The 27,865-nt window shown below is 56.1% G+C and overlaps 1 protein-coding gene across 3 annotated transcripts; it reads left to right on the forward strand.

The window, feature by feature from the left end:
• The first annotated feature begins 3,758 nt into the window (after positions 1 to 3,758).
• On the forward strand, positions 3,759 to 27,365 carry RBPMS2 (RNA binding protein, mRNA processing factor 2). 3 transcript variants are annotated; one of them, XR_009278455.1, is made up of 9 exons: positions 3,759 to 4,119; positions 15,665 to 15,742; positions 16,367 to 16,405; positions 16,879 to 16,941; positions 17,619 to 17,769; positions 18,379 to 18,527; positions 21,159 to 21,326; positions 26,490 to 26,559; positions 26,788 to 27,365. XR_009278455.1 is itself a non-coding variant. In XM_058846958.1 (8 exons), exons 1-7 carry the CDS (start codon positions 4,060 to 4,062, stop codon positions 26,550 to 26,552), a joined length of 603 nt encoding a protein of 200 aa, XP_058702941.1. In that variant the 5' UTR covers positions 3,761 to 4,059; the 3' UTR covers positions 26,553 to 26,559; positions 26,788 to 27,365. The 3 variants fall into 3 exon arrangements, 1 of the variants encoding a protein (XP_058702941.1); XR_009278454.1 differs by having other exon boundaries at positions 21,159 to 21,321; XM_058846958.1 differs by lacking the exon at positions 21,159 to 21,326 and having other exon boundaries at positions 3,761 to 4,119.
• The last annotated feature ends 500 nt before the right edge of the window (positions 27,366 to 27,865 follow it).

The raw sequence follows: 27,865 nt of genomic DNA on the forward strand, positions 1-27,865 counted from the left end.
GGCTCGGGAGCATCCTCTGTGTCCTGGGACAAGTGCCAGGGCTCAGTTGCTGTCCCAGATAAGCAGCAAAACAGCAAAAACAATCCAGTACCTCAGCCAAAGTCTGGCACTGCCTGTGACTGGCTCAGCTAAAACAGGAGCCTAAAGTGGCCTCTATGACAATCACCATGATGCCCAAAAGAAAATCCACTGCCTTTGTACAGGTGGGTGAAGGAGGTCTGGGATCACAGAATGAGTGGGCAGGATGCAGGAGCCCACCTGGAGAGAGACATCCCTCGTTACCACCTTAACCAGCACCCTGAGCTGGTCACCTGTTCAAGAATGAGAAAGAGCCCTTGGAAAATGCAAAGCTGAGGAACTGTGTGAAAACAAGATTGTCCACAGCTGGCTGTCGTTTCAAGTCTCATCTTGATTTCTCAGCTGATTGCAACCTCTTTCTGTCTCAAGTACTTTGTTAACCCTCTTTCTAGGACCTGCTAGACCAACCTTGTTGGTTGTGAGCACCTCACAGCTTTTACTCCTCTTCCCTGGTGAGGCTCTGCCATTCCCATCATTTGCAGGCAGGACAGCACGGTTGGAGCTGGTTGTGTGGGAAGTTATCACAGGGTTCACTGTCAACTTGTTCACCCTGATGAGGAATTGATGTGGGAGAGGTAAGTGGATGCCGGATGGGTCGCAGCATCACCTCTGCTCTTCTAACTGTCACATCTTAGCGGACGTGGTATGGCAAGGACAGGCTCTGCTGCAGCCCTGTGCCAGACTGCAGAGCCAGATGCTGCTGAGTGGAAGATACTTTGGGAGGAAAAGTGTTAGTGTAAAAATACATCACTGTAAGACATGGGTAAGCAAAGTCCAAACTGAAGTGTCGCCTGCTCCTGCGCTGGTTCAGCTGCTGTGACCTTGGATCGCGTACTTAAAGCTGAGCATCTCCAGATGGAAGTGGAATCCTCAGCCAAAACCTCTGCAGGGACATCACCATTTTCTGGTAGACTAGCTCACCTGCACAGGCTGCTAGCAGTGTTGGCTTAATTTGCCCCACCTTCTGTCCATCCCTCTAAGTTCCTGGGGTGAGAAGACATCCCCTCTGTGTGCAGCTGCTTGGACCATCAATGGCTCCATGTGTTGAAGCACCTGCTGCAGTGCTTTGTGAGGGGAGAGGCTGCCTGGGTGTGATGTTTATGAAGATATAAAAGGGACTGTGAGCCACAGGATACTGGGATGTAGAGATGCTGCCACCACACACAGCTCTGAGGGGTGGGTGTGCAAGTAGGATGCTAATCTCTAGCTCAATGCCATGGATCTGCCTACAAAATAAACCAGAGGTTGTGGCCATCAGCATGGTAGTGGTGTGGTGGACCCACAGTTATTGTCCCAGTGTGATGGATACAGAAACTCTTCCACTTGTGGCCAGGGTTTTCCTGCTCTGGAAGAGGCAGAATGTCTCCTCTGCATGTGTGTGCAGCATGGGGATCCTTGGGGTCTGATGAAAACCCGCTGCTGCTCCTGACTTCCACCCTTTCCTGCCTTCCACCCTTTCCTGCCTTCCTCCAACTGCCTCAGGCTCCGCACTCAAAGTCTGTAGAAAGTGAAACACAGAGCACGTGCTGTGAGGTTACACTGGTTTTTGCTCAATTAGCACAGGAAGCAGATATTCCTGGTTTTTGTCAAGGCAGGTTCTCTTAGAGTCTTTGAGGAATGGTAGGCAACACTCTTCCCGGAGTTATTCCTGCACACCCTTATGGGACTGTCCCCCAGTCTTGGGGACAAAGTCATGCTGAAGGGCAGTATCCCTGAAGACTGGAGAAAGTCCTTGCTCTGTTCTGGATCTGTCCATGCTGAACTCCATGGGTGGCTTGGGGGAACTCTTCCTGTGGTGCTCAGAGCTGGGAGGTGAAGCCTCTCCAAAACCCTTCTTTTTGGTAGGACAGCATTTTAAATAAATAGATTTGGGTTTTTTAGTCAAAAAGTGGGAGTTTTGTCCCCTCCTGCAGGACCTAACAGGGATCAGGCTCTCTGGCTTAGCAGCTCATTACAAAGCCTTGGGAAAGGAAGCGCTCACTTTGCTGCTGTGTGAGGACTCCATACAAAATCCTCTGTGCCGCATGCAAACAGCTGCTGCTGCTAAAAGCTGCTAAAACCTAGAAAGCAGGGAAACATCAAGCTGATGCTCCCAGGAGGATGTTTTATCCCCTCCAACACACCCCCTGTGATGCAATTACTTGGCCCCACGTGCACTTGGCTGTGGGCACCACCTCAGTGATGGTGTTTCCTGTATTGCCTTTCTGGTGCCAGACCCGGAGTGCCGTGGCTTGTGCTGGACGATGTGCGTGGGGATGGCTGAGTTTAGGGTTACATTTGCACAGGGTTCCCCTCTGTAGCCAGGTGGCAAATGGAGCCAGAGGCTGGGGCTTGAACAGGGCAGTGGACCCAGGTGTGGTGGGAACTCGGCTGTGGTTACCCCCAGCCAGGCTCACACCTCTTCACAACGTGCACATGTGCAGAAGGAGATACCCCTGAGTTCCTGCTGGAACGAAATGGTCACTCAGCCACGTGTGGGCTCAGTTTGACTTTGAAGTGACATTCAGTGCCATGGGGACAGCACAGGTGTCTCCAGCCAGGCCAGTGGAGGACAGGGAACACACTTGGCTTTTGTGGTGCAGGTGGGGGCTGTGGGACACCCAGAGTAGGGCAGGGCTGATGTTTCCCCTCTTCCACCTAGCCTCAGTGCTGGGGAAGCAGGACTGGCTGGGCACAAGAAATGCTGGTTAAGGTAACAGGGCACAAATCCCTGGACTTCTCTCATTTGGCAGGTTGACCCAAGCTCTTGGGGTTTACAGTTTTGCCTCGCAGAGGGACCAAGCTGGGGAGTGCTGTATGGAGGAACAGACTATGTACTGCATTTTCTCCTCATGTTATCCAGCTGCAGGCTGTGCTTTAGGATGTGGCCAATTGGGCACCCATGTGGGCAGGGAGAAAGGAAAGGAGATGGATAATGAGAGTGGTGAGGCCCTGGCTCAGGCTGCCCAGAAAAGTTATGACTGGCCCATCCCTGGAAATGTCCAAGGCCAAGGTTGGGTGGTGCTTGTAGCAACCTGGGATAGTGGAAGGTGTCCCTGTCCGTGGCAGGGGGGTTAAATGAGATGGAATTTGAGGCCCCTTCCCACCCACACCACGCACAGATTCCATGATTCTGTGGCTGAACCCTGCTCCTCTTCCCAGGTGCAAGAACAGAGCTTTGTGCGGGGCACACATGGATGTCCGTAAGGATGGTTGGGTTGCCCTGGCAGGAGGAACCAGGAGGAACTCTTGTCCCCAGGGGACCCGGGATGCTGTCGGGGTCGATCTGGGGCTGTTTTCCTGAGCTCTCAGGGCCGCTGTCTCGGAGTTCCAGGATCCCCGTCCTGAGCTCTCAGCGCTGCTGTTGTTGGGGCTCGGGGCTCTCATCGGGGGTCACAGAGGTGCCGTCCGGGGGCTCTCGGAGCCCCGCGGGGCTGAGCCGTGTCTCCCCGGCCCGGGGGTGCGCGGAGGGGACGGCACGGCCCCGCCGCGAGATCAGAGCCCGGCGGGCCCTTTAAGAAAGTCGAAACCCGAAAGTTCATCAAAGTTGACAAAGTTTTTCATGGAAAGGAGGGGAAAAAAATTAAAATAACACGAGCCCAACAACCAAAAAAACTAATTCCCCGCGGTCCCGGGGGGCCGGGCCGGGCCGGGATTGGCGGCGGCGGCGGCCGGGGGCGGCCCCGGGCGGGGCAGGCGGGCGGGTCCCGGCCCCGCTGCTCGATGCGCGGTGGCGGCACCGGGAGCGGCGGCTGGGGCTGGGGCGCGTCGGCCCCGCAGCTGCGGCTCGTTGCGCTCCGCTCGGCCCCGCTCCGCCCGGCCCGGCCCTAAACAGCGGCGCCGTCCCGGGACGCCGTATGTGAGCCGGGAGGGCAGTGCCGCCCCGCACCGCCCCGCACCGCCCCCGTGCACCGACACCGCACCGGCACCGCACCGGCACCCCGGCTCAGCCCCGCGGAGCTCCGGAGCAGCCGGCACCACCCCCCACCCCGGCACCCCACCATGAGCAACCTCAACAAGGACACCGAGCACACCAACAGCGGCGGCACCGTCGAGGAGGAGGTGGGCGCCGGGCCGGGGACGGGAGAGAGGGCGGCGGGGAGCCGGCACCGGGACACCGGAGTGGTTGGGACCGGGGACCGGGCTGGGGCTGCCTCGCGACGGCGGCGGAGAACCGGGAGCGGCGACGGGAGCAGGGACGGGGCGGCGGGGCTGGAGCGCCAGGGTGTCGGGGAACCGGGGCTGGGGTCTTGGGGATGGAGCGGAGCGGGGTCGGGGAACGGGGGCTGGGGTCTTGCGGATGGAGCGGAGCGGTGTCGGGGAAGCCGGGAAGGAGCGCCGCGCCTCTTTTGGGGGACAGGGGAGCCGGTGTCGTCGGGGAACCGGAGCCCAGGTGCCGGGGCTGCTGCGGGATGGAAAGCTGGGGCCAAGCTGTGGGAGCCAGAGTACGGAGATGTTTGGGAGTGGTCCCTGGGCTGTCCCGAGGAGGGGCTGGGGCCGGGCAGGGCGAGTCCCCTGCTCAGCACAGCGTCCCTGTAGCCCTGTGGGGCAGAGGACTGGCAGGTCCCCCTTTCCATGCGGCGCAGCCAGTGGCTGTGGGCATGGTGTCCTGATGCCAAGACCCTGTAGCTGGAGGGCTCCTGGATCCAGCACTGTTCTACCCGTGTGGGCTTCAAGGGAGACACTTGGACAATAGTGGAGGAGCCCCTGCCCTGCTCCGTGCATACTGGTAGCCCGGCTGGGGCTGGAGGACTGTGAGCTGACCTGCCGGCAGCCCCTTCCCGCAGGTGCCAAGCCAGCCAGAACCTGGATGCTGCTGGATTTAGGGATGGGAAGGATAGTAAGGGTCGGCTGTCCGTAGCCACAAGCCAGAGGTTGCAGCCCTCCACATCTGAACTTTGGCTGTTGGAGCCATTGGCCGTCATCGCTGCACTCCTGGAGCAGGTATTGGCACAGCGGGTTACTACTGCCCTCCATCTTGGAGAGGGCTCTGGAAAACGCCTGGCCTTGGAAGCGTTTTGCTGCAGTCCTCCGCGTCTGGCCCTCAGGACTGGGGAGGTGCTCAGTCCCCTCCCCTCGCTGTCCTCCGTGCGCTCGCGCCGCCGCAACATGGCGCCCGGCTTGCCTCAGCAGCCAGCGGGGCCCTGTGGGCCTGTGCGCCGGCTGACCTGGGGCTGTCATGTCCCCTGGGCCACAGCCCCGGCGAAGGGGACCTGAGTAATGGGCTGGAATGGATTGGCAGGTGGTGGCTGTAGCAGTTCTGTCCTCAGCGTGGAGCAGGGCACGGCTGGTGGGATGATGCAATGGGATGTGGATGCCGCTGGAGGGATGTCCCGGCATCACTGGGTGGCACTGGCTTGGGTGGGCTGAGTGCCAGAGCACCTGGGGCCCTGTGCTGCTCCTGGTGGAGGGAGCTTCGCTACCTGGGGGTTTTGCAGGCTGTGCATGCGCACAGAGAAGGCTCCATGTGGCTCCTTGATCCAATTATTCACTGGCCTGCAAAGCTGCCTGAGGTTGATGCCACTTGGTGCGTCCCATCCCAGTGGCATTGCTCCGGCTGGGCTGGTGCCTCAGAGGTGGTGGTCGGGTGAGGTCCCAGTGCTGGGGCAGAGCCGGTCTGTTCCCCACTGCCTGGTGGTTGTTTGGCAAAGCTGGGGCATCTCAGGAGCCTGGAAAACCTCACCCTCTGGAGAGGCTGGTCCTCCCATGAGTGGAGCTTAATGGCTAGAAAACTGAGTTAAGGATGGGATCCCTGGGGAGTGGGCAGGGGTTGGACAAAAGGGGCTCCTGCTCTCCACTGTGCAGCTTCAGGGAGGGGCATGGGCTGTCCACCCTGCAGGATGGTCTGTGGCCTCGCTGGGCGTGTCTGTCACCCTGTACCCAGGGCTGCTGCAAGAGACCCGCCACCTTGGTTAGGCTGGGACTGGTGTGGGGGATAATGTCCCAGTCCCTGGTGGGATTGCTGTTGGAAAGTCCTTTCCCCACCAGAATCCAACAGGAATAATGCTGTGGGTGCTGAGCACAGTTTGGGCTCCATGGCCTGCTCTGAACGCTGGTTTTTCCAGTACCTCCTGGCTGACCAGGAGCTGTAGAGGCTAATGGAGGAATAAGGAGTGACCTTTTTGTTCAGGATCCCGGCATGGTCTGGGAGCCTAAATTCTTGCCCAGAAGCTCCCCTTGATACAGAGTGACAAATACGCTCAGTGCAAAGTGGAATCCTTCAGTCCCACTGTATGCAGGAGGGTGTGCTGGAATATTTTCCCACACTGCACGGATAACGCGGGCAGATCCTGGCGCTGCGGACACTCCTCCATTCCCCCCCCCAGCATGTGCCTCCTTCACTGCCTCCCCGAGTGTCTGCAGAAGGGCCCTGGGTGCCCCAGATGCAGCGGGGCAAAGCTCCCAAATTCAGCCTTTCCCTTTATCTTATCTGGGAGCCCCTGGATCTCGCAGCCGCTTCCTGGCTGGTGACATGCGGAGGACAGGAATGCCTCTCGCTCCTCTCGAGGTCGTTAACGGGAATGTTAAACAAACAGGGCCTAATGTCAGTCCCTGCTGTTCCTCACCAGACACCTCCCCAAACGGGATCCCTCCCCACTTGCTGCTATCTTCTGTTTAATTTTCCAGGCAGCCGCAGATCTGCGTGGCCACATCTCTCCTGGCAGTCCCGAGGGCTGGTGTGGGACAGGCAGCTGCCTTAGGTGCTGCACTCCCACCCCTGTGGCCGGCAGAGCTTTTTCTGGCAGCTGGAGGAACTCCCATGCTTCCCCTGGACACTGTGTGCTGTAGCAATAAAACCCTGTGTGTTCACCCTGCTCTCTGGAGTGCCTGATGCAGACATGTTGGTTCCACTCTAGAAATTAGTCCTTGCTCTCCTGGGAAGTCACCAGGAAGTTGTAGGTCTGCCGGGAGAGGGAGGAACCTGGAGCTGGTTGTGTAGATGCCCAAACCAGCAGGTGAAGTCTGTGGTGATCTTGTGTGTCCTCTTGGCTGGTCTGAAGGGCGTGTTTGCAGCTCCATGGGCGCTCAATGCTCAATGCTGCTCTTGAGGCAGAGCTTGGGGGTCCTGGACTGCTGAAAGTGGAGTGTTAATTGTGAGGTTGTGCTGGGAGAGCCCAGGTAAGGACCTGGCTAAACTCTGCCAAAGAGGATCATCTTAGGAAGAAATAATTCCATGTGATAGGGTGAAGCCCTGGCACAGGTTGCACAGAGCCACAGCTGTGACTGTCCCATCCATGGAAGTGTTCAAGGCCAGGTTGGACGGGGTTTGGAGCAACCTGGGCTGGTGGAAGGTGTCGCTACCCGTGCAGACATGGTCTTTAAGGTTCCTTTTAAACCAAATTGTTTTGTGATTCTGTGATCTTCCCAATTGGTCCATGGAAGGCTATGGGTTAGAAAACTGTTGTACAGGCAGAAGGCTTTTGGCTTCCAGATAACCTCCTCAGTAGCAAGTCCTACAACCCTTTTTCCTTAGCTGCTGCACTCCAGGGCTGCTGGAACTGCCTGGAAATGCCGCTGGTGAGCGGGCTGTGTTATGTGCTGGATGTCTGTAGCACTTCATGGACTGGTGCCAGGCATCTCTTGACTTCTGTAATCTCTGCTTGAGTGGACCTAGATACCTCGTGCATGTGTGGATTCCATCTCTACAGCTGCAAACAAATAAGGTTAGTGTAAGTTCTGGAGTCAGATGACTCCTCTGATGCTGCTCTTCACTATGAGGAACATGAAGGTGTAGTAGTTACAGTCCCCACTCGCTAATTCTCATCCCTTGGCCTGGCTGAAGCAGGATGATGCCTCAGAGCTGTTCTCATGCATCCTAAAGGTCCCCCAAGTGTTGGCTGCAGCTTTCTGTCAGTGTCAGATTGTTGGCTGAGCAGACAGCCTGGAGTCACCATGCACACAGGGGTTCTGGGAACTGGTGTGTTCCCAGACATCCTCTTGGTCTTGAGTTGAGCACTGAGTTGCTCTGACAAGGAAGAGTGATGTGGGAATCCCCCCATTATCTCCTCGTGTCCTGGTGCCTGTGAACACCCTCTGAAGGAGCTTCCTTCTCCTTTCTCATTCTTTCAAATTTAAGTTTCTTAGACACATCCCAACTCAACTAGTCCCTGTGATGGGGTAACTTCTTTCTCCTGCTGCCTGGGCTATTAAATGAGACCCTGCTTCAGAAATGAGTCTTCCTCCTTTGCTAATCTGAAGAGCTGCTGAGCAGGACCTTCCCTTCTTTAGCCTCAGAATTAATGGGTTTTTGGTGGTGCCTGTGGAAGTTAGGAAGGGCCAAACTCAATGGTTCCCTTACTAGGTCTCTGCTTTGCCCTCACCAAAGTCAAAGGATGCCCTTTGATATGTCTGGGAGGTAGCTGAGAGCAGTTCAGGCTTTGTTGTCTGTGGGTGCAGAGGAGCCCACTGAGCCTGAGATCCTGGCTCTCCCCTGGAGACAAGATACTTCTGTCAGAGAGAGACGATGTATCGCTCCCAGGGATCTTTGAGTTAGATATGTTAAACTGTTGTGCCCCATTGGTGTTCCCCCCTGCTGTCCCACCCCGATACAGGTATCTCGGGCTTCCCCCGCCCCTCTCCTCCCCTATAAATATCCCGGGTTTTCCCCTGTTCAGCAGATTAGCTGTTGCCAGCTCCCTTCACCAGAGCTCTGCCTGAATAAAGGTTTGTGCTTAGCGGAACGCTGGACCAGCTTTCTCGTCCCTGCTTCCCATGTCACCTGCTCGCCGCCGCTGAGCCGAGCTGGAATCACTCACCTGCCCAAAGTTGCTCACAGGCGCTTCGGCCCAGCCCTTTTCAGGGCTGTTTCTCCAGAGAAGTCGGGGTGCTCTGGGCTCTCTGTCGCCATGGCAGTTGTCCTTCCTCGTAGCTCTGCTTGAGGATCTGGCACTGTGAGAATTCAAGTGCTGCTGCCTGTTCTGGAGCTCTGTCTGCAATAAAGGCTTCAGCTTGAAGCTCCACTGTGGCATGGCTGTGGAAGTGAGGTGGTTAGACCTCACTACAATACTCAGCATCTTCCTCCAGCATGTGGGATAGTGGAAACAGAGTTCCTGCTGTGTACCTGGCCCTGTGAAGGGACCTGATGAGGGGCAGGGCAGTGGGGGGCAGCTCTGGCACTGGAGCTGCTGAGCCTGGCCCACACTGAGGTGTGATCCTGAGCCAGCCCAGCACTTCTGATGAGGAGGGAGTAGTGGCACCAGGGGACCCTGCCCTTGACCCAGCAGAAGTGGGTGCCACAGGCTTGGCAAGGATTCTCTGGCCACTGCCCTGTAGGGTCATGGTGTGCTGAGGGCCCAGTGGGTGGTCTTACCCTTGTGGAGGTTCTCCAGCCCTGCTGCACAGCCCAGGAGAAGCTGTGGAAATGTCTGTCCTCCCAGTCTGGGATGGTGCCTTCCCTCCTGTGCTGCAGTGGTGACAGGTTCTTGCATTGCTGTGGGGTCAGTCTTGGTGTGTGTCTGTGGGTCAGGAGCTGTTGGCCTGGGGATGTGTGTCCTTCCCATCTGCTTCCAAGGACAGGGGGCCTCTGTCTCTCTCGGTGTGTAACAGCCCTGGCTTACCTGTAGCAATGGCCGGAAGAGCAGCATGAGCCATGGATTGGGAAAGAGCAGCCACAGGGCACATTGTGGGCTCGGGTTGGCACTTTTGGTCCATATTTTGGTAGCGCAGCCCTTCCCTGCTGTCTAGTGGTGCTGTCTTGCTAAGATTTGGACTGATGCAGTGTTGGCTTAGTCCTGTGAGTGGTTGTCATCCTTCCAGTGCCCCCAAAGGTCTCTCTGTGTTGGGGGTGACACTGCAGTAACAGCTGTGGGCTTCCAGCTCTCCATCCCCTGGGTTTTATGGAGGACTTGCTTGTTGGGCTGTGGAGGTGCCTGACATGCTGCATGAGGCTGAGGCATGGCCATTGGTGTGCTGCCCCAAACTGGGGTGATTTGAGGAGAGATTCCTCTGTCTCTGGATGTGTCCTGGGAGGCACAGCAGTGTGAAGTGCCCAGGAATCATTGTGTGGTGGGGTGAAGCACATATAGGAGTACTCACTGGGAAAGATCTGAGGTGAGAGCATTTCTGGTGAGGATCCTGCTTCCAGACCCTCGTCTCCTGCCAGTCTCTGCCCTGGGGAGGAAGTTGTTTCACCACTGTCTCCTGCCAGGAGAAAAGGTGCCTGGCTGTGGGCTGGAAAAGTTGGTCCATAGCAGGTAAAGTTCATGGTTCCAGCTCATGAGGACAGGTGTCTGCAGGTCCCCAACACCAGAGAGTGGCAAGGTGAGGGTGTCTGGAGCCCAGGGCTTAGTGTGGTGGCTGGGTAGGGCCAGTGGGGATGTGGGTGTCCTTCAGCACGTTGGCTGTGGCACTTGTGCCTGTCCCCTCTGGCTCAGTGGACCTCTTGGCAAGGTGAAAGGGGATGGAGGCAACCTGAGGGTGCTCAGCCAGCTCCCAGGGGAGCTGCCCTGTTGGACAGTAATCTCTTGGGAATTATGGGGCAGACCTTTCCAGATGTTTGATCAGCTCTGAGCCCCTATTGTGGTCCAAACCCATCAGGGTGCTGTCCTTTCACGAATTTGAGATGCTGCAGACGCAGGTGACGGCACTTGATAGCAGGAGGAAGCATCCATGGCAAAGCCACACCAGCAGTGCTTCCTCTGCCAGGGCCAAGGTCTATTCTTGGATGCCTGGTCTAATCAGCTTCCATGTGCTTCCTGCTCTCCCGCAGTGGGGCTGGTGCTTCCCCCTAGTCGGAGTGTCTTCCTCCCCTGACCGCAGGGGTGGCTGAGCCCCGCTGACATCCCCTGCCCGGGCCCCTGCCAGCAGAACCCGGCTCTTGCCACCTCCCTCCCGATTGCTAGAGGGGAAACCGAGGCACGGAGTAGTGAAGAAGCCAGCTGCAAGCCCCTTCTCTGGGGATTCTTGTGGTGTGGAGGCTGCCCTCGTACAGAGCACACATCTCTCTCCCCGTTTTCTCCTCCCTTGTGTTTCCTGGGACTCGGTGCTGAGGACCAGAGCAGCCCTGGCTTGCAGCGGCAGAGCTCTGCAGCCCCAGGGCCGGTGTGGGAGCCCGAGAGGAGGATCCTGTCCCATTTTGCATCCCTGCCGCTGGAGTCCCCTCTCCGCAGCCCTGCTGTGCAGCTCGCCGCCCCGTTCCTCTCCCGTGCCTTGGAAATGCCGGCTCCAGGGGCAGCCTCGCTGCATCCCAGCGCTGCCACGCCAGGTGGCCCTGGCCCATGGCAGGGGACAGCCCCGCGCTCTGTGTCCCCCTCCGGCCTCCCTGGTGGCCCCGGAGATGGTCTCCAGTGGAAAAGCTGTGCTCCACATCCCTGCGAGTGCCTTTGGGGTGCTGTGACACAGCTCGTCCCTGGCCCCTGCAGGATGGCACAGGGCTGCTGGCACAGGGGGAAGTCTGGCTGGACGCATGGCTGTGAACTAGTGGGAAATGGCTCTTTTCTGGGAAAAACCGGCGTGCGACCGGGGTGGCTTCCTGGAGAGGGGAATGTCCGACGGCACAGTGTGGGGGAGGCATTAGAACACATTGCTGCCGTTCCTGTCCTCAGGTGTCTCTGAGCCACCGCTGGGAAAGCCTTGTGTGCTGCAGGTGCTGGCTGCAGGACCAGGCCAGTTCTGGGGGGCTGGAGCAGCCCAAGCTGTGCTGTGGGTGATGTGGTTAAAATCTCTCCAAAGGGGAGGACAGGCCCTGCTGGCTCCGGGAGGGGATTCGGAGCAATCCTCTAACAGAAAATCCCCAAGCACTGCAGCCTCGAGGGGTGAGTACCTGTGCCCTTGCAGCAGACACTTCTGACATAACTTGACCCTTTTTGGGCTGCAGGGCTGCTCAGAACTCCCTTTTGAGAGCTCTTACTCCAAAGCAGCCATGGCCAGGAGCTGTGCTGGTCTCCTGGCAGTGCTGGGGCTGTGCTAGCACAAAGCAAGTGCTGGTGCCTGGCTCTCCTGCAGCCTTGGTGTGAAGCTCCTGGCTGTGCTGGCTCAAGATGTGTCTCTTTGGGGAGATGTAGCTGTGTAAGGACTGGCACTCGAGGGCAAAATGGTTTGGTTCCTCCCTCCCCCTGTGTGAGAAGCTGTGCTCCCTCTCTAAGAGATGGCCTAGATGGTCTTGTCCCTCCTGGCATGAATCCTGTTTTCCAGGGCTCTCTTCCATCTCTGTCAGGTGTTTGGACTGGGGACATCCCAGAGAGGCAGGGATGGGGAAGGGAGAGTGTTTTCTTCAGGGCCTGCAGCAGTGTGACTCTGCTGGGCTATCTGTAGGTGAGAGCTACTCCCTGCCCTACTTTCCCCCATCCCCATGTGTCCAGTTCAGCTTTCCCCCATCCCCCTGTGTCCAGTTCAGCTTTCCCCCATCCCCATGTGTCCAGTTCAGCTTTCCCCCATCCCCCTGTGTCCAGTTCAGCTTTCCCCCATCCCCCTGTGTCCAGTCCAGCTCAGTCCTGGCTGGGATGTGACTGCTCTCACCTGGCATCTCTCTTTGGGTGGCTGGCAGCAGGGCCAGAATGAGCAGAAGAAGGTGATATTCCTGGAGACCTGCTCCTGCTGGATGTCTGGACATGTAGTTTGGCCCAGGCAACTCCTGATGCAGCTCTGGATGGATATTTTTGATGGTGTTTTTGTTTGTTTTGTTTTGTTGGTTTTTGTCTTGTGACTTTTCCAGATGCACCGTGGGGGGGCTGGGTTTGGTGTTTGGTGGCAGGGACTTGAAGCAGGGCATATTTTAGCAGAGGCTAGCCTGCCATGGCACGTTGAGTTTAAGGGCTGGATGCCTGGATTTGTCAGCCCTGGGTGGTACTACTGAGCTGTTAAAGCCTGCAGGGCTTGGGCTGACTGGAGGGTCCTGGTGGGGTTAATCCACTGCAAGATGCTTGTCTGGACCCTGTTGCCCTCATCTACAGTTTCCTGTCTTTGGGAGCAGGAGAAGAGGCTGGACCAGGTTGCCCCCAGTGCACAAGAGGCTCAGACTGGTGAGCTGCCTCCCGCTTTTCTCCTGTGGGGTAACCTAAATCTCCTTTGCTTTATGCCTGACGTTGGAAGTGATCTCCCTTCTGGCTTAGCTCACTCTGTCCCTTGAAAATATTGCTCAGGTCTTTCACCAGCCTCAGCTTCCCTTCAGTGAATAACTTGGTCTCCCTCTTTCCTTACCCTTCTCTAGATCACTTATGGATGTGTTGAATTGCAGAGATCTTAATGTAAAAGCAGCTGCTTGGTCTTGTGGCTTCCAACAAGCTCTTCTGAGCAGGGACTTCCTTTGTTTGTCTTGAGAGCCTCTTTGGAGAGGTTGGCTGGTGACATTTGGAATTGCTCAGGCTTTGGAGTAATGGTAGCCCTTGATGGGTGCTGTGGCTTGGCTTTCCCGTGCCTTCTCAGTGCTGTGGATGATGACAAGCAGGACTTGGAGGCCAAGGGCAACTTCTGGCCAGCGAGAGATTTCTTGCTCCTGTCCTTGGCAGCAACCGATGGGGCTGGCACTGGGAGCCTGTTACCTCTGACAAAAAGCTTTTCTGGGCCTTGCTCTGTGAGGGCTGATGGGAGGGCTCCAGCTCTGGCTCCCCCCTCCCTGAGCCACCACACATCTTCCATCCTGTCACGCCTGTCGCAAGGACTTACCGAGTGATGCATCACAGGGCCATTTAGAGACCCAACAGGGATGCAGATTTCTGTCTGCTCGGAAGAAAAATCCATTCTGGGGGCTGAGCACACTTGGATCCTGAAATATTGAAAAGGGACAGTGCTTTCACATGGCTGAGGCACATGTGTGCCACGACATTCTGCAGTCCTCCCCTGCAAGAGATGGCTGTGGGTCTTCTGGGAGTGCACTGCAGGCGCTCTGTCGAGCTCATGCTGAAGTGCAAGCGCCGAGGTCTTTGAGGCAGCCAGCAAGCTGACAAACAGTGGCACTGTCCCCTCTTCCCAGGCATGGGGTGGCCTTAAAGCATCACATGTGGGGTGGTGTGGTTGGGGAGCCTGTCAGACTGAGCCTGGGCTTGGAAAATGTTCCTGGAGCGTTCCACATGCCATCCTGCTTCCCAAGGCAGGGCAAAGCAAGAGTGTGTGGTTGAAAGGTCAGGGGAGGGGATGGGAAGGGTGCTCTGGTTCTGCTCCTGAGATGTGCTGGGCCAGAGAAGGGCTCCTTACACTAGTCTAGTGGGGGACAGTGGCAGTCCTTGGTCTCAGCATGCACAAGAGAGCAGGAGCACCCCAAGCCTTTTACAGTCACTACCTATCCTGGGAGGCTTTACCCTGGGAAGGGCATTTGTCTGCCTTGGCAGGACTGTCCTGGGCACAGGAGCTCAATGAGGTGAGTTTTCATCTGTAAGTAAGAGAAATTTCCGTGTGTGGAGGAGTCTCTAGCTGGCTGCCTCTAAAGAATTACAGAGGCAGGGACTCCTATGTTTGCAGGTCTGTCTCCTGCCCAGGAACGTATGCTGCTTAGTTTGGTGGTGAAAGTGGTTTTGAATACAGCCCACTCTGTCTGGGGAAGGTGAAATGGCTGAGCAAAACAAAAAATGTGGGAGCAGAGCCCTTCTGCCCTGCAAATGTAGTGGGGAGGTCACTCTGTGCTGGAAGCCGGCCAAGGGTTGAGTTCTGCCTTGGAGCTTCTGCTCCTTGTTAATAATGACAAGTGTCTTCATGACCTTGGTTGTGCATAACTTCCCTTTCCAGCTCTGTGCTGGTTTACAAGAGGTCTCTGCAGCTTCATCATGCTGCTTCCTTTGGAAATAGTCTGCCAGCCAGTGTGCAGGAAGAACATGCTCATGTTGAGCAGAGTTGTCCCAGGCCCTGAGCCTTCAGTACTTTCTCCTTCCTGGTTATTCAAGTGAACTATTATCTATAATTTTAATGGATTATCTATTGAAATCCTCCCCTGGCACTGTATTTTTTGCTCTGACATACATGAGTGTGTTTGGACTTGGTTCATGAGTTGAACAGTCTGGGAGGAGCAGATGCCTACAGGGGTTTGGCCCAGCAGAGCTGCTCTTGGCTGGGCAGAACAGAATAACTACTCTGAGAGTGGGTTTGGGAGCAACTTCTGAAGGGTCTGAGTGTGCTGGGGAGGAGCTGGGATGGACCCAAAAATCTTCCTGCAATGACATTCTGGGGCTGTCGCAGAAGTCAAAAGCTACGAGTGGGGCAGTGAGCAGGGCAATTCTCCAAATAGAGGGCAGTCTTTGAATTTGTGATGGAATTAAAGTGCCAGGGTAGGTTGAGGAGAGGAGCTCTATTATGAGCTCTGTAGTAAGATCTGGAGAGAACTGGGATTTGTACTGGTCCCTTCTGGACCTTTGGGATGTGTCAAACTTAGTTTTTGTGGCAGTGTGTGGTCTTTTCCAGTTTAGCCATCAGGGTCCTGTCAGGCTGTGGGGTTGGTGTTCCATGCCTTGATCAACCAGGCCATGATGCCAGGGACTGAATTTTTGTAAAGGCCTCAATCCTTTGAGGTGGGCACCACAGGGCTAGGTGTGTTTTATCCTCTAGTGCAGGGAAGGGTTAGATGGACCTTTGATGCAAGGTGAACTGTTCTTACTGCACTTAGTTGTCTGAGCTGTGCTCTGTGCTCCTTCTTTGGCACCGAACATCTCCTTTCGGTACAGCTGGCTGGCCTCTCCCCTAGGTACGGACGCTGTTTGTCAGTGGCCTTCCTGTGGATATCAAACCCAGAGAGCTCTACCTTCTCTTCCGACCATTCAAGGTAAGAAGGTCTTCACATCTGGATTTTGGAGGGACAGATGTTGTTTTGGGGATGGCCTGGCAGCAAAGGTCTGTCAGAATGGATGAGAATGGAACCCAAAGCCAGCATGGGATCCCACGACTCGTGCTCAACTGGGAGCCTCCAGTTGGAGCCTTCCATTGGAATTGTGCTGTCTCTAAGCTTGACAAGACCTGCTTGGTCAGCCCTGCTGCTCAACTGGACCAGCCCTTCCTTGAGGAAGTGTCCTCATGCCCCAGACTCTCCATCCCTCTCTAATGACCACCTAGGCTGTCTCTGGGGAAGTCTGCACTCCTTGTAGCAGAGGGAGGGTGCTCTGCTTTCTCTAGGCACTAGCCAGGGCAGGGGCTCAGCTTCAGTTGGATGAAGAGCTAGAAAATGGGAATTCCTTCCCGAAGGGCCAGGATGGAATAGCTAAAATACTTGCTCTGCCCTCAGTCTTCTGTACTGGTGGAAAAGAAGTGTAATTGTCCCTGTTTCTTCTGCGGCCCCTGCCCTGTGGAGGGCTTGGTGCTACAGGAACTCCTGGAGCTGTGGTGTTGTGTCTTGCTTGTAGTGTGGCCTCTTCTGGAGCCTGACACTGACTTGCTTTCTTCTCTCCTGCAGGGTTATGAGGGGTCACTGATCAAGCTGACTTCAAAGCAGGTACCTCCTTCCAGCCTGTGTATTTTTGGCTTTTGCTAGCAAACTAGATGTGCCAGGAGGGGAGAGGGGAAAAATTCCCATCTCACTGTGTGGGCCAGCACCAGCTACACAGCGGGGTACTACTGACCCAGCATATTCTGAGTGTCTCCATGTCTTCTCTTGCTGCCCTGGGTGAGACCCGAGGCTTCAGCCTCAAACCTTGTGCTGCCATCAGCCTTCCCCGCTCCCGTGCTGCTCGAGGCAGGGGTACCCAGGCTGGAGGCTCGTCGGGGTCAGCGGTGTCCCCACACTTGAGAATGCCAAAGGATCTGTGGTGGGAGCAGATGCAGACTAGGAATCTTGGGCCAGTGACCCAAGCCCCTGTGCAGCTTAGGGTGGTCTCTTCTGCTGGTTGTCTGTGGCAGAGGGGGTGGCAGGGCAGCTTGAGGAGCTGGAATAATCCCCCAAACTGAAATTGGTGTTGTTTCTTTTAGCCAGTGGGTTTTGTGACCTTTGACAGCCGGGCTGGTGCTGAAGCAGCGAAGAACGCCTTGAATGTGAGTACCCAAAGTTCTGAGGGGCTGAAGGGGCTGGGGGCCACATGCCTTGCTGGACCCAGAACTGAGGGCAGAGAAAGGGCAGGGTCTACCAGCCGTGCCCTGGACTAGGGAAGTGCTCCTGCATCATCCCACCAGGGAAGCAGGAGAGCTGTTCAAGGCTGACATCAGCCTGGGAAAATGGATGCAAGCTGTCTCCATGTAGTTTTTGACCACTGGAAGACAGCTCTGAGGGCCTCTTAGGGTGTGGGGACCTGCTGTGACTCAATAAAATATCTTGAGACTTGTCAACACGGAAGGGACATCCAAAATGATCCCCATCCTGCAGAAGTGACCTGCAGATGGGATCTGATCAGCAGGACATGGCTCTGCTGTGCTGTAGAGCTTGCCTTGGGCTCTGTGACACCTCCTAGTGCCTCTGCTCAGGCTGGCAGGAGTGCAGTGGCACCACAGGTGGGAGCTCCCACACAGATTCCAACTCCAGTATGTCCAGCTGGACATCAAAATAAAAGCACATGGGAACCTGAGTGTTGCAGTGAGGTGACAAAAATCTGGGCATGTGACTGCAGTGTGGTGGCCTTGGGTCCTCAGCTGGGCTTTGCTCCATGAACAACCACAGCCTGTGCTTGGACTGGAGCTTCACCTCTGAGAAACTCCTGTGCTCTCTCCTGTGCCAGGGCATCCGCTTTGACCCTGAGAACCCCCAGACCTTGCGGTTAGAATTCGCTAAAGCCAACACAAAGATGGCCAAGAGCAAGCTGATGGCCACACCGAACCCCACCAACATCCACCCTGCACTGGGCGCACATTTCATTGCACGGGACCCCTGTGAGTATGCTGGGAGGGGCTTGGAGGACAGGGCTTCAACCTGAGGGGTGCCCAACTCTGTGAATGCTGCCACAGTGAAAAGGAATCCAGACCCACCTCTGCTCTGCCAGGGGCAGGGAGGCCAGCAGGATGGTGGAGCCACAGGAAAACAACAGGCCTCTGGGCAACACAGAACTGTTGAGACATGACATTTGGATTTGGTAGCTCAAGTGGCACCAAAAATCTTTTAAAGCATGCCTAATTGTAAAGCATAAAGGATGAGTCCTGTGCCATCACCCTCTGTGTAGCCCGGTGGGCTGAGTAGCCCTGCTGAGGTTTATGGGGTGACCTGTGATGTGGCTCTGAGCCCCCTGTCCTGCATCCTGTGGCACCACCCCTCTGCTGCTTGTGTGGACCAGTCTGTCCAAAGCCCACGTGTGGGGCTGTAATGCAACACATTCCTGGCAAGGCCAGGAGGCCAGAGGAGCAGCTGTGCCCACAGATCTTGAACCTCATCAAGATGGCAGTGCAAAGCTTTAGCCCAGGGTGGAGGATGGGGGGCCTGTTCCCAGAGCAGGCTGTTGGGGCAGCCCCTGGGACGCTGTCCCCTTGTCTCCTTGCCCTGCCTAGATGACCTGACTGGAGCGGCTCTGATCCCAGCGTCCCCGGAGGCGTGGGCTCCCTACCCGCTGTACACCACGGAGCTGACCCCTGCCATCCCCCACGCTGCCTTCACCTACCCGGCAGCTGCAGCTGCGGCCGCCGCTCTTCACGCTCAGGTGAGTCCCTTCCCACCTCCCATGGTGCCAGGGCTGGGCCCTCCCATCTCCCCTCCACAGCTCCCACTGCCAGGGCTGCGCTTGGCCGCCTCCAGCCTGGCCTCCCTGCCCCTTGGCTCCCGGGCAGAGCCCGCTGCTGGGTGCTCATTTCTGGCCCTGTAGGTCCAGCCTGCTTTCCCACGAGGGGCAGGCGGGTGGGAGGAAGTCAGGGCTCAGTTTCTGGCTGGTCCTGCTGCTCCCCATGGCCAGGGGAGCTGGGAGGAAACACTTCCAGCCAGCAGGTGACTATTTCAGCTATGAAATGTCATCCCAACTCACAGCGAGAGCAACGGGCTGAGCTCCGTGCTGAACCGAGGGGCTCAGCAGGGACCCTGTGGGCCGAATGACTCAAACACTTCCAAATCTGGAGGAGGGTGTCCTGCAGGAGATGAGTGACTAGAGCCTTGCCCAGAGTGAGGAGCTGTGATGGAACAGGGTGTTAGCCACTCTCTGTACAGGCTAGTGAGGAGAATCCCTCCATGCATGAGCCTCTGGAAGTGCAGGTGGTGGTGAAACCAGCTGCCTGGCGTCCCAAGGCTTGCTGGCTGACAGCTGAGGATGTAGGGATGCCTGTACTGCTCTGACACAGATGCTTTAATGTACAGAGGCCACATAAACCTCAAAACCACGAACATGCAAAGGGAAAATCAAAACAGAATAGCAGTGTCCTAATTCTGAGTTAAGGTGCTTGGTTTGAAGCACTTGTCCAGGAGAAGCTGGAACCCCTGTCCCTGCCCTGCTCAGTGTGACCAGCCAGCTGTGCTCTGCCTGCTTCTGTCTCTGCTCCCGTAGTGGTGCCATGGGAGACCTGGGCAGTGGGACCGAGCGTTGGGGCTTAACCTCTGCTCTCTGCCCTGCCAGGCAGGGTGTTGACTCCTACTCTTCCCTGCCTAAATGGAGAGGAAGAGGAGCTGTATTGTCACCTTGCTGTCCTGGCTGGTAGTGAGCTATGTTGGCCCTTGGGCATCCTGTTGCTTCCTGCAAGCTTTGTGATGGTAACTGCCCAGCTTTAAGCCAAGCTTGCTTCCCAAATGCCATGTGGAGTGGATGCTGGCTCCCATCCTCTGTCCTGCCCCCTCACACCTGCAGACCTCTCCTGCTTCTGCCCTTCTACAGGTGAGCTGTTGTTGGGCTGAAGCTCCTGGAGGCTAGGGAGAAGTACATTGGGGTTCAGGACAGGAAGAACACTGGAATATTCTTTCAAGGACCTCCAGAGCCAGGCTGTTTCTTCACTGTGAAGGTTGTGCTTGCTGGTGTTTTGGAAAAGTTGGTAGTGGTGCCCACAACTGCAGGACTGTGCTGTGCTCCTCAGTGGCCCAGGAGAGAGGTGTGTTCCTGCCCCTTGTGTTTGTAGGATGGTGGTCAAGGCTGAATTGTCCCTGAAAGGGAGGGCCAGGAAAAATCAACCCCTCTGGCCTGTCTGAGGTGGTTGGGGGAGGTGAAACTCCTACTGCAGTTTCTTCCAGGATGGTCATTGGTGAGTGTAGAGGGACCCTGAGTATGAGGGTTAGACACCAAAACTTTATGGTGCAAAGTTGGGGAGAAAACTCTGCTCTTGTAGAGAGGAGGGTATTAAGGAGGCCTCCATCTACATCTTTTCCCTCTGGGGTCTTAGTTCCTGCCTTCCAGCCTGGTGAGCTGCTGGTTTCCAAAGAGGTTGTTTGGCCTCACCATAAGACCCTGAGGAGCTCTCTGTGTAGGCAGAGCTCCCTGCCCAGGGAGGCCCATGGGTGGTGATGGCCTCTAAGCTTTAGGGAGTCAGTGCAGCTCCTCCAGGCTGTGGCTGGACCCAGCTCTTTTCCAAAGAGGCTGTCAGGCAGTCCCAGCTGCTCCTGGCTGTGCTGGGCCGGTGCTGACCCCGCAGGGCCATGTCCTGGCACAGGATATGTTACCAATAAAATTTAGTGGGGTTAAACATTACTTGTGCTGGCAGCTCTAGGCTGGAGCCCTGTCCCTTGCAGAGCTGAGGGTGGAGCACAAGAGGGAGATGACTTTTGCTCACAAACTGGGCTAAAAGCTGTGCCCTTAGTCCCCCTGTGCTGAGCCCTCTGCCCTCACTGGGAGGGGCTGGCTCACTATGTGATGGGCTTGTGGGTTATTCCACAGAGCACTCACAGTTCCTCCTGGTGGACTGGAGGGCATCCATGGGGGTGGCCAGAGCTGTAGCAGCTCCTCAGTGATCAGCCTTGAGGCAGGCAAGAAGTAGGAGGATGCAGCTAAAGCAAGATCTTGTTGCAAGAGATTTAAACCTGAAGGGCTCATGTTCTTGCAGTGCTGAGTTCAGCAAGGGGGAGAGGAGGTGGCCTGGCCACCTGAAGAGCTGCCCAGAGGGCTGGCAGGAGGGATGAGGGGCAGGAGGTGCTGAGAGGCTGGCCTGGCCTCGGGAGCCCTTGGTAAGCCACTCCCAGCCGACGGCTGCTGCTCCTGGCACATCCATGCCTTGGTGATGCTCCGGGCAGGTACCAGGCTGCTGTAGCTGTGACTGTAGCCTGACCCTGCCCCACTGGGGGCTCTGCTGACTTTAAGATTGTCCCATCTGCCTTCCCTCCCTCCCTCCCACCCTCTCTCAAATCCCTCCTTTGATGTCCCTAGTGAACTCCAGCCATGATGCCAGCGCAGGCTAGCCCCGAAGCTCAGAGCTGTCCCTGGAGATGGGACGCCCTAGTGATGCCTTATTGCAGCTAGTGGAGTGGCTGTACTACAGCTCCATTCCTAGAAGTGTTAAGCATGATGGCAGCCACGTCTGGAAAGACTGGTAAGGTAACCATCTCTCCTCCAAGGTGCACTGTGGGATTTGCAAGCTTCTGCCCATCTCTGTAGCCCGTATCTCCTTGGCAATCCAGTGCATGGGCCTCACGCTACCCACCCACCAGAGCCTGGGGAATGAGATGCCAGGCCTTCTTTCTAACCCACATCTCCAACTTGGCAGCACATGACATGGCGCACACAGCATGGCACCATCTTACATCAGCTCCTCCCAGCGGAGCCAGGCTCGGCCAGGCCCTGCCGGTGGGAGGGGAGCAGCCCGGTTGAGCTGGGGCAGAGACCACCCTGCCACTCGGCCTGAAAGAAACCTGGTTTCTCCCCAGCCTTGACCCTTCGAGGGCAACCAGAAATACACCTTGACCTCACTCTGGCACACTCTGGTGGGGGAGGTGAGTGACGTGGTAGTGATAGCACACGACTAAATTTTAGTGGGCACCTTAGACAACAGCACTTGCCGGTCACTTTGTTCCAGAATCGCATACCGGGACAGACCCTGCCCTTAATCGTGGGTCTAATCTCAGCTCTTTCCTCTCTAGTAATTGAAACGGAGCCAGTTCCTACCTGGAGCTTGGCTTCTCTCTTGCAGCCTGAAATGACAGGCAGGACACAGGTTGTGTGTGCCGTAATGGAGGGAAACAGCAGCCTTGGGAGAGAGGGGTGTGGTGTAGGAGACCGGGAGCTTTGGACGAGGGAAGGGACTGGTTGGCAGGGGGATGGATGATGTTTGACCGAAGGAAATGAGCCCTGGTTCATTCAGTTCTCCCTGCAGTGGTTCCGAGCAGACTTGTTCCTCTCTCTGTGGAAGTGATGATAAGAAAAGAAGCGACCAAAGACGGGGGCCCAGGTCAGCCCTTGCCCTTAGAAAACTGAGGTGCAGAGTTGTGCAGAGCTGGCCTCCTGGGAAGAGCTTGACGCATGGAGACAGTGATACAGCTGGGCTTGCTCTGCTTGGTCCTGGTAGACAGGAGCATCCATTGCTGCTAGAATGGAGTTGGGCTGCATCGTGTCTCTGAAGTGGAACTGCCGGTTTTGGTGTGCCTCCAAATCAGGCTGTGAGTGGGCAGCAGGGGATGCCAGGGCTACCCATGCTTCTAGAGCTCTTTTGCAGAGATGCTTCAGATGTGTTCCAGCTGTGGATGTGTTTTTCTGTCCCTAATAACTTGTTGCCTGTTGGTGCTGTGGTGTAGGGCCTTGCCAGGATTATTTCTCTCTGGGTAAGCTCCATGCTCCCCAGAGATGTGAAGCCTCTTGTTCAAGACATTCATGGTTGTGGTCGCTTTCTAAACTTCAGTGGCTTGGTGGTGGCACAGCTGGCCAAGCAGCCCCAAGCCAGCAGTTCCCTCCTAGCCAGGGAGAAGCAGGCAGGATCCTCCAAGCAGAGGATGCTCCTGAGCAGCTGTCCTCGCTTAGTGGTGGGTGAAAGGGACTGATATGCCATCAGAAGAGACTTGTGGCCATCAGTGCCTCTTCCTGGCTGCCTCAATCCAGAAGAAAGCAACACAACTTGCTGTAAAAGGGGAAATGCTTGTTGGTTGCAGTCTGAGAGAGGGTGCGTCTCCCTGAGCCGTAGGGGTAAAAGGCATTGGATTGATGGATGCATGCCCATTAAACTGTTCCTGAGCAAGAGGATGGATCAGTGCCTGTCTTGTCCCACACGTTCCTCCCCCTGGTGCGGGATGATGTGCTGATCCTCCAGCTCTCCCTCACCAGAGCTGCTTGGGGAGATGCACGCGCTCGATCCCGCTGCATCTGGTTTTCCTGGTGGTGGGCTGAGCTGCTCTGGCCCCACGCCTCGTGGTGCCCCACAGCAGCCCCCCGAGGGGCCCTCGAGCAGTGCCTGCTGCTGGGGTGGGCACGTGTCCAGCACACACCAGTGGGTGACGTGGTGCCTGTCCTTGCCTGCCTGGGTCACATTCCCAAGGACTGCGTTTCCAGAAGGAGCAGAGTGGCTCTTGGAGAGCTCACGGCCCGTGACCCGCGGTGCTGCCTGCGAGGTGCTTGCCAGGCTGAGGGTCTGAGCATCTCAGCAGCACCAGTGAAGATGCTGCTCTGCACTTGAGCAGCTTGGCAGCAAGATGCAGCTCTTGGACGTGTTAATTGGATCCTGCCAGCTCCTGGGAGCACAAGGAGCGCTTTGACCCTGCCTGCACCAGGAGCCTTTCTGGTCCCTGGGGCCCATTCCAGCTGTAGAGATAGATCAGAACTCCAAGAGCTGCTGGGGCTGGCTGCAGACCTTGAGGTAACTAAGGAGGAAAGGCAGGTCCTCCCAGCCAAAGGTGGTCTGAGGAGGGACCTGTGTACTTGGCCCTCGCTTCCTCTCCTTCCTTGTGAAGGATTTGCTCTCCATGAGGATGGTGGACCATGGGATACTGAAATTCTGAGGGCAATTGAGAGACAAAGGAGGTTTTGACAAGGAGAGTGAAGCACTGATGGGCTGTTTCTCTGCCCCATTCATAATTTCATTGTGATTTTTAGGCAGCTGCTGGTGTTGTGCTGCAGAAAGGGAGAGGTTCCTGGCCTTTGGGAGATGGCAGGCAGAGGCACCCATTTCTCCTCTCCAGCTGTTTGCTGGGACAGATGTTGAAGGCATCGGCACGAGGCTGCTGCAGTTGTCCAGCAGTGGCTGCCTCATCCCTGCGAGCAGGAGAGGTTTCGGTGGTGTGACCAGGCTCCTTTCCAACTGTGAGCTAATGCCTCTCCAGAAACAAATGTGTCTCTTCCAGTAAAAGCCTCTCTTGCTTTGCTTTCCTCACCCAGTACTGAACATCTCCATTAGTTCTCAGCTTCCTCCTTGATGGATGTAGTATTCTGAGGGGTGTGAAGAGAAAACTGCCTTGGCAGGTGCCTGGAGAGGGCCCTCTTGGCTATCTGCTGCCTCTGACCCACTGCCCCCAGTGCTTTCTGCTGGCTTCGGGAGCATCCCCCCTGCTGAGCTCCTGCCTCATCCCATCTTCATCTTTCCTGTAGGCTGAAAGACCTGGCAGGTCATTCCCTCAGCCTGACAGCATGTCAGAGCCTCGGGTTGTACCCAGGATTGTCATGTCTGTAGCAGCTCCTGTGGGGCTCCAGGAGCCCCTCTGAATGCAGGGCTGGGCTAGTGGTCTGTGGGGCCACGGTGGGTCAGACTGGGGGGGTTTGGTGTGTGAGCAGTGTAGACCTGCAGGAGGAAGGCAAGGAGGGGTGGTCATTGCAGTGGTGGTTTATTAGCACCAGAGCTATGAACAGTGAATGTTCTAAGAGAAAACCAGGACTTCTGTTGGAAATGGAGGTGCTGAGGCTCTGCAGGTGGGACAGGAGGTGGCTCTGAGGACAGGATGGATGGCCACCAGGCTGGGCCTGGCCCTGTATGGCCTGGCTGTGCTGCTTGGGCGAGCCTGCGTGGGGTGGAGGCAGCTCTCAGGGTTAAGCACTTACAGCCTTGTGAATGCAGGGGGAGTTTCCTGTTACTGCTGGGCAGAAGGAAACTGCTTCCAGCTGTCGAGGGGAGGGGTGTGGAGTGGGAGACACTGGCTGGGGAGGACAGCTGCAGAGGAGATGTGGCTCTGCTGAGCAAGCAGCTCCTGGTGACAGGCCTTGGGGCGAGCAAGAAACCCCTGTCCTTGCTCTGGCAGCTGCTGTGGTGGCCCTGTAAGCTGTCAGTGATGCTGCTGCCCATTCCAAGCCTTCCTGGGTGGTGTCTGTGCACAGTGTGGTGGCCCTGACTGGGCAGCAGAGGAGGAGTGAAAACACACTCTGTGTGGCACTTTGGTCCTGGCAATAGATGGGATCCCTCAAGAGGAGGAGGGTCTTGCTAAGGTCCGTGTCCTTGCTTGCCATGGCTGGACTGACTGGGATGCTGTGCCATGAAGTGAGGTATGGGGCCAGCTGGGAGCTGATTTAGTGGCTTGTGAAGGTGTCTGGCAAAGATCCAGCACATGATGGAACCATGGAATGGTTCGAGTTGGAAGGGATCTTAGACCAGTCTCATTCCATCCCCATGCCATGTGCAGGGACATCTTCCACTAGACCAGGTTGTTCCAAGTCTTGTCCAAACTTGTTCTGAGCTGATGAGAGGCTCCTGTGAGGACAGAGCTCCTGCTGAGTGGCAAGGCTCATTTAGGAGCCCTCTCCTGGAGGGGGACTCAAGGCCACAGCTCATGTGGCTGCAGTTCCTGGCATTGCAGCCCTCATGCCTGTGGGGGGAGAACATGACTACTGTAGGCAGCAGTGCCAAGGTTGTGGCCATTTGCTGCATGTCTCTGCACATCCTTGGGAGAGGAGCATCTAGCCAGGCTTGTTTGGGTCAGGGGACAGGTGTGCCAGGATGAACGTGACAAGGGGAATGGCTCACATGGGGCTCCAGGGGGTTTTCTGCCACTTTTCTCCCCATCTTAGGGCCAAGTCCATCATCGTGCTAGTTCCCAGAGCCCTGAACGTGCTGAAGCTGTGCTTCTCTCCTGGCAGCTGGAGAGGGAGGAGCAGAGGGTGCTGCTCCAGCAGCAGAACCAAGCTCCAGTTGCTGCTGCAGCTGCTGGATCCATGCTCAGTCAGGTGGCACTGGCTTGTCTCGTGCTGCTCTCGGGCACTGCTGGTGCAGCTCAGCCGGACACACTGGCCATGCTGACCAAATGGGGTCAGCTGGATGTCTGAGGCAGTGGGGCTGGACATTGCCAGCTCAGTGTGTCTCCCAGGGGGCTGGAAAGGGTCTGTTCAGTTACTGTCCCTTGTTAGGTCCCAATCCAGCCCCTTCCTTGGCAAGGAGCAAGTCTGAGAAATAGATGTGGCAGCAAGCACCTGCCAAGGAAGCCTCCCAGTCTTGCTTGCTCACAGCTCTGCCAAATTCTTCCCGTGGTGTTGTTTGCCTGGAGCCACTTCTGGTAGCAGGGTTGGGACTTGGAAAACGCCATGGGCATCTGCTGTAGTGGATGAGCCACTTCTTCCCCCATACATGTCCTGTAGAGGTTGTCTGGTTTTGATGTGTGGTCTTGAGATGCCTCCTTTGGCTGGCTGAGGGTGGAGCTATTCAAGTAGTATTAGAGCTCACCCTGGGGCCTTCTTTTCCATGCTGGAGACATCTTTTCTCCATGGACCTTGCACATGGCTTGAAGGAGATGAAGGCTTTTACTCTGGCTGAGGTAATTCTGGATCATGGACCTCTGCTGTGGCTTTCTTTTCCAGATGCGCTGGTATCCGCCCTCTGAAGCTACCCAGCAAGGATGGAAGTCTCGTCAGTTTTGTTAGTTCGTTAGTAAGTAATTAATTACTCTTGGAGTCAGGTCTTTGTCTTGCTCTTCCTTGGACTCTTGGAGGGAGGAGGGCACGGGAACTTGGGCTCAGCCGCACGAGGATGTGGTTGGGTTTCCTGGGTGGGTGATGGGGGCAGGGGCACCCCCATGCCCTGGGCTGGCGAGGGGCTGTGGGAGATGCTCAGGATGCAGGTCCAGCTGGCTCTGCTCACCGTGCACCTCTCCTGCAGTGTCTCTTCTCGGCCTGTGTTCCTCCTCCCTGCCCTCCGCAGAGGGATGTGCCAGGGACGATGGCTCCGACTCCTCTGGATTTGGTATGTGGCCAGCGGACCCTGCGCCTGGCCCCACCACGCTGCCCCCGGGCCTGCCAGCACCCCTTTCCCTGGACTGTGAAGCCATTGTGGCCTCAGCCATGGGCTGTGCCTCCATCCCTCTCTCCATCCATCCGTCCATCCCTCCATCCCTCCCCAGGCCATCCCCAGGACCTCCTCCCTGGCTGAGCTTTGCCGTCTGGCTGCACTGAAACCCAGCCGGGGGGAAGGTCCTGGGCTTCCCTGGGCTCGCCCTGCCCCGGGGGCAGCTCGGCCGAAGGAATCGAAAGGCAAAGTGGGTTTTGCATGTTTTCTGGCATGAATTAAAACACTTAACTTGTGTCTGTGTGAGTGTAAGTTTGTTTGTTCTAGCGTTTGTGTAACCGTTAGCAACAGGTCTTGGCCCAGCGGATTGATCCATCAAGGTTTTCCTCTTGCTTCGGTGAAGACTTGGCTTTGAGAAATACTAACTGTCCTTGTCTCACCCCTTTTCCCACCTCCACCCTCCCCTCCCCAGGATGACCAGAAAAATTTGAAAAATGCTTTTTTCTTTTTTTTTTTTTTTTTTTTTTTTTTTTTTTTTAAGTACAATGCACTGGGTTTTTGTTCTCATCCATTCTGCTCGTTTTAAAGTCAGGGTTATTATATTATTTTTTTCCTTCTTCAGACTTCTATATATAGAACAGCTGTAAAATATCTAACCTCTTTTTTTTTTCCCACATTCTTCTGATTGGAGAGCATCCAGTCTTGCCAAATAATCAGCCATCCTTATGGGAATACCGAACAAAAAAAAAAAGTATGAGTATTTTTGTACCATGTGTAATAAGGAAATATTTATGCATCATAAAGAATTTCTTGTGTGTTTGTGTGCAATTAATTATTATTATTATTATTAAAGAGAAATTGTAATCCTGTAAGATAAGTTAATGTTTAGTTAAAAGCTTGAAAAAGAGGGATTGTCTTCTGTACCAATGATTCAGTCAGGCATAGTAAACAA

The sequence above is a fragment of the Poecile atricapillus genome, chromosome 11 (assembly GCF_030490865.1).
Source record: "Poecile atricapillus isolate bPoeAtr1 chromosome 11, bPoeAtr1.hap1, whole genome shotgun sequence".
In the NCBI taxonomy this organism is placed as follows: Eukaryota; Metazoa; Chordata; class Aves; order Passeriformes; family Paridae; genus Poecile; species Poecile atricapillus.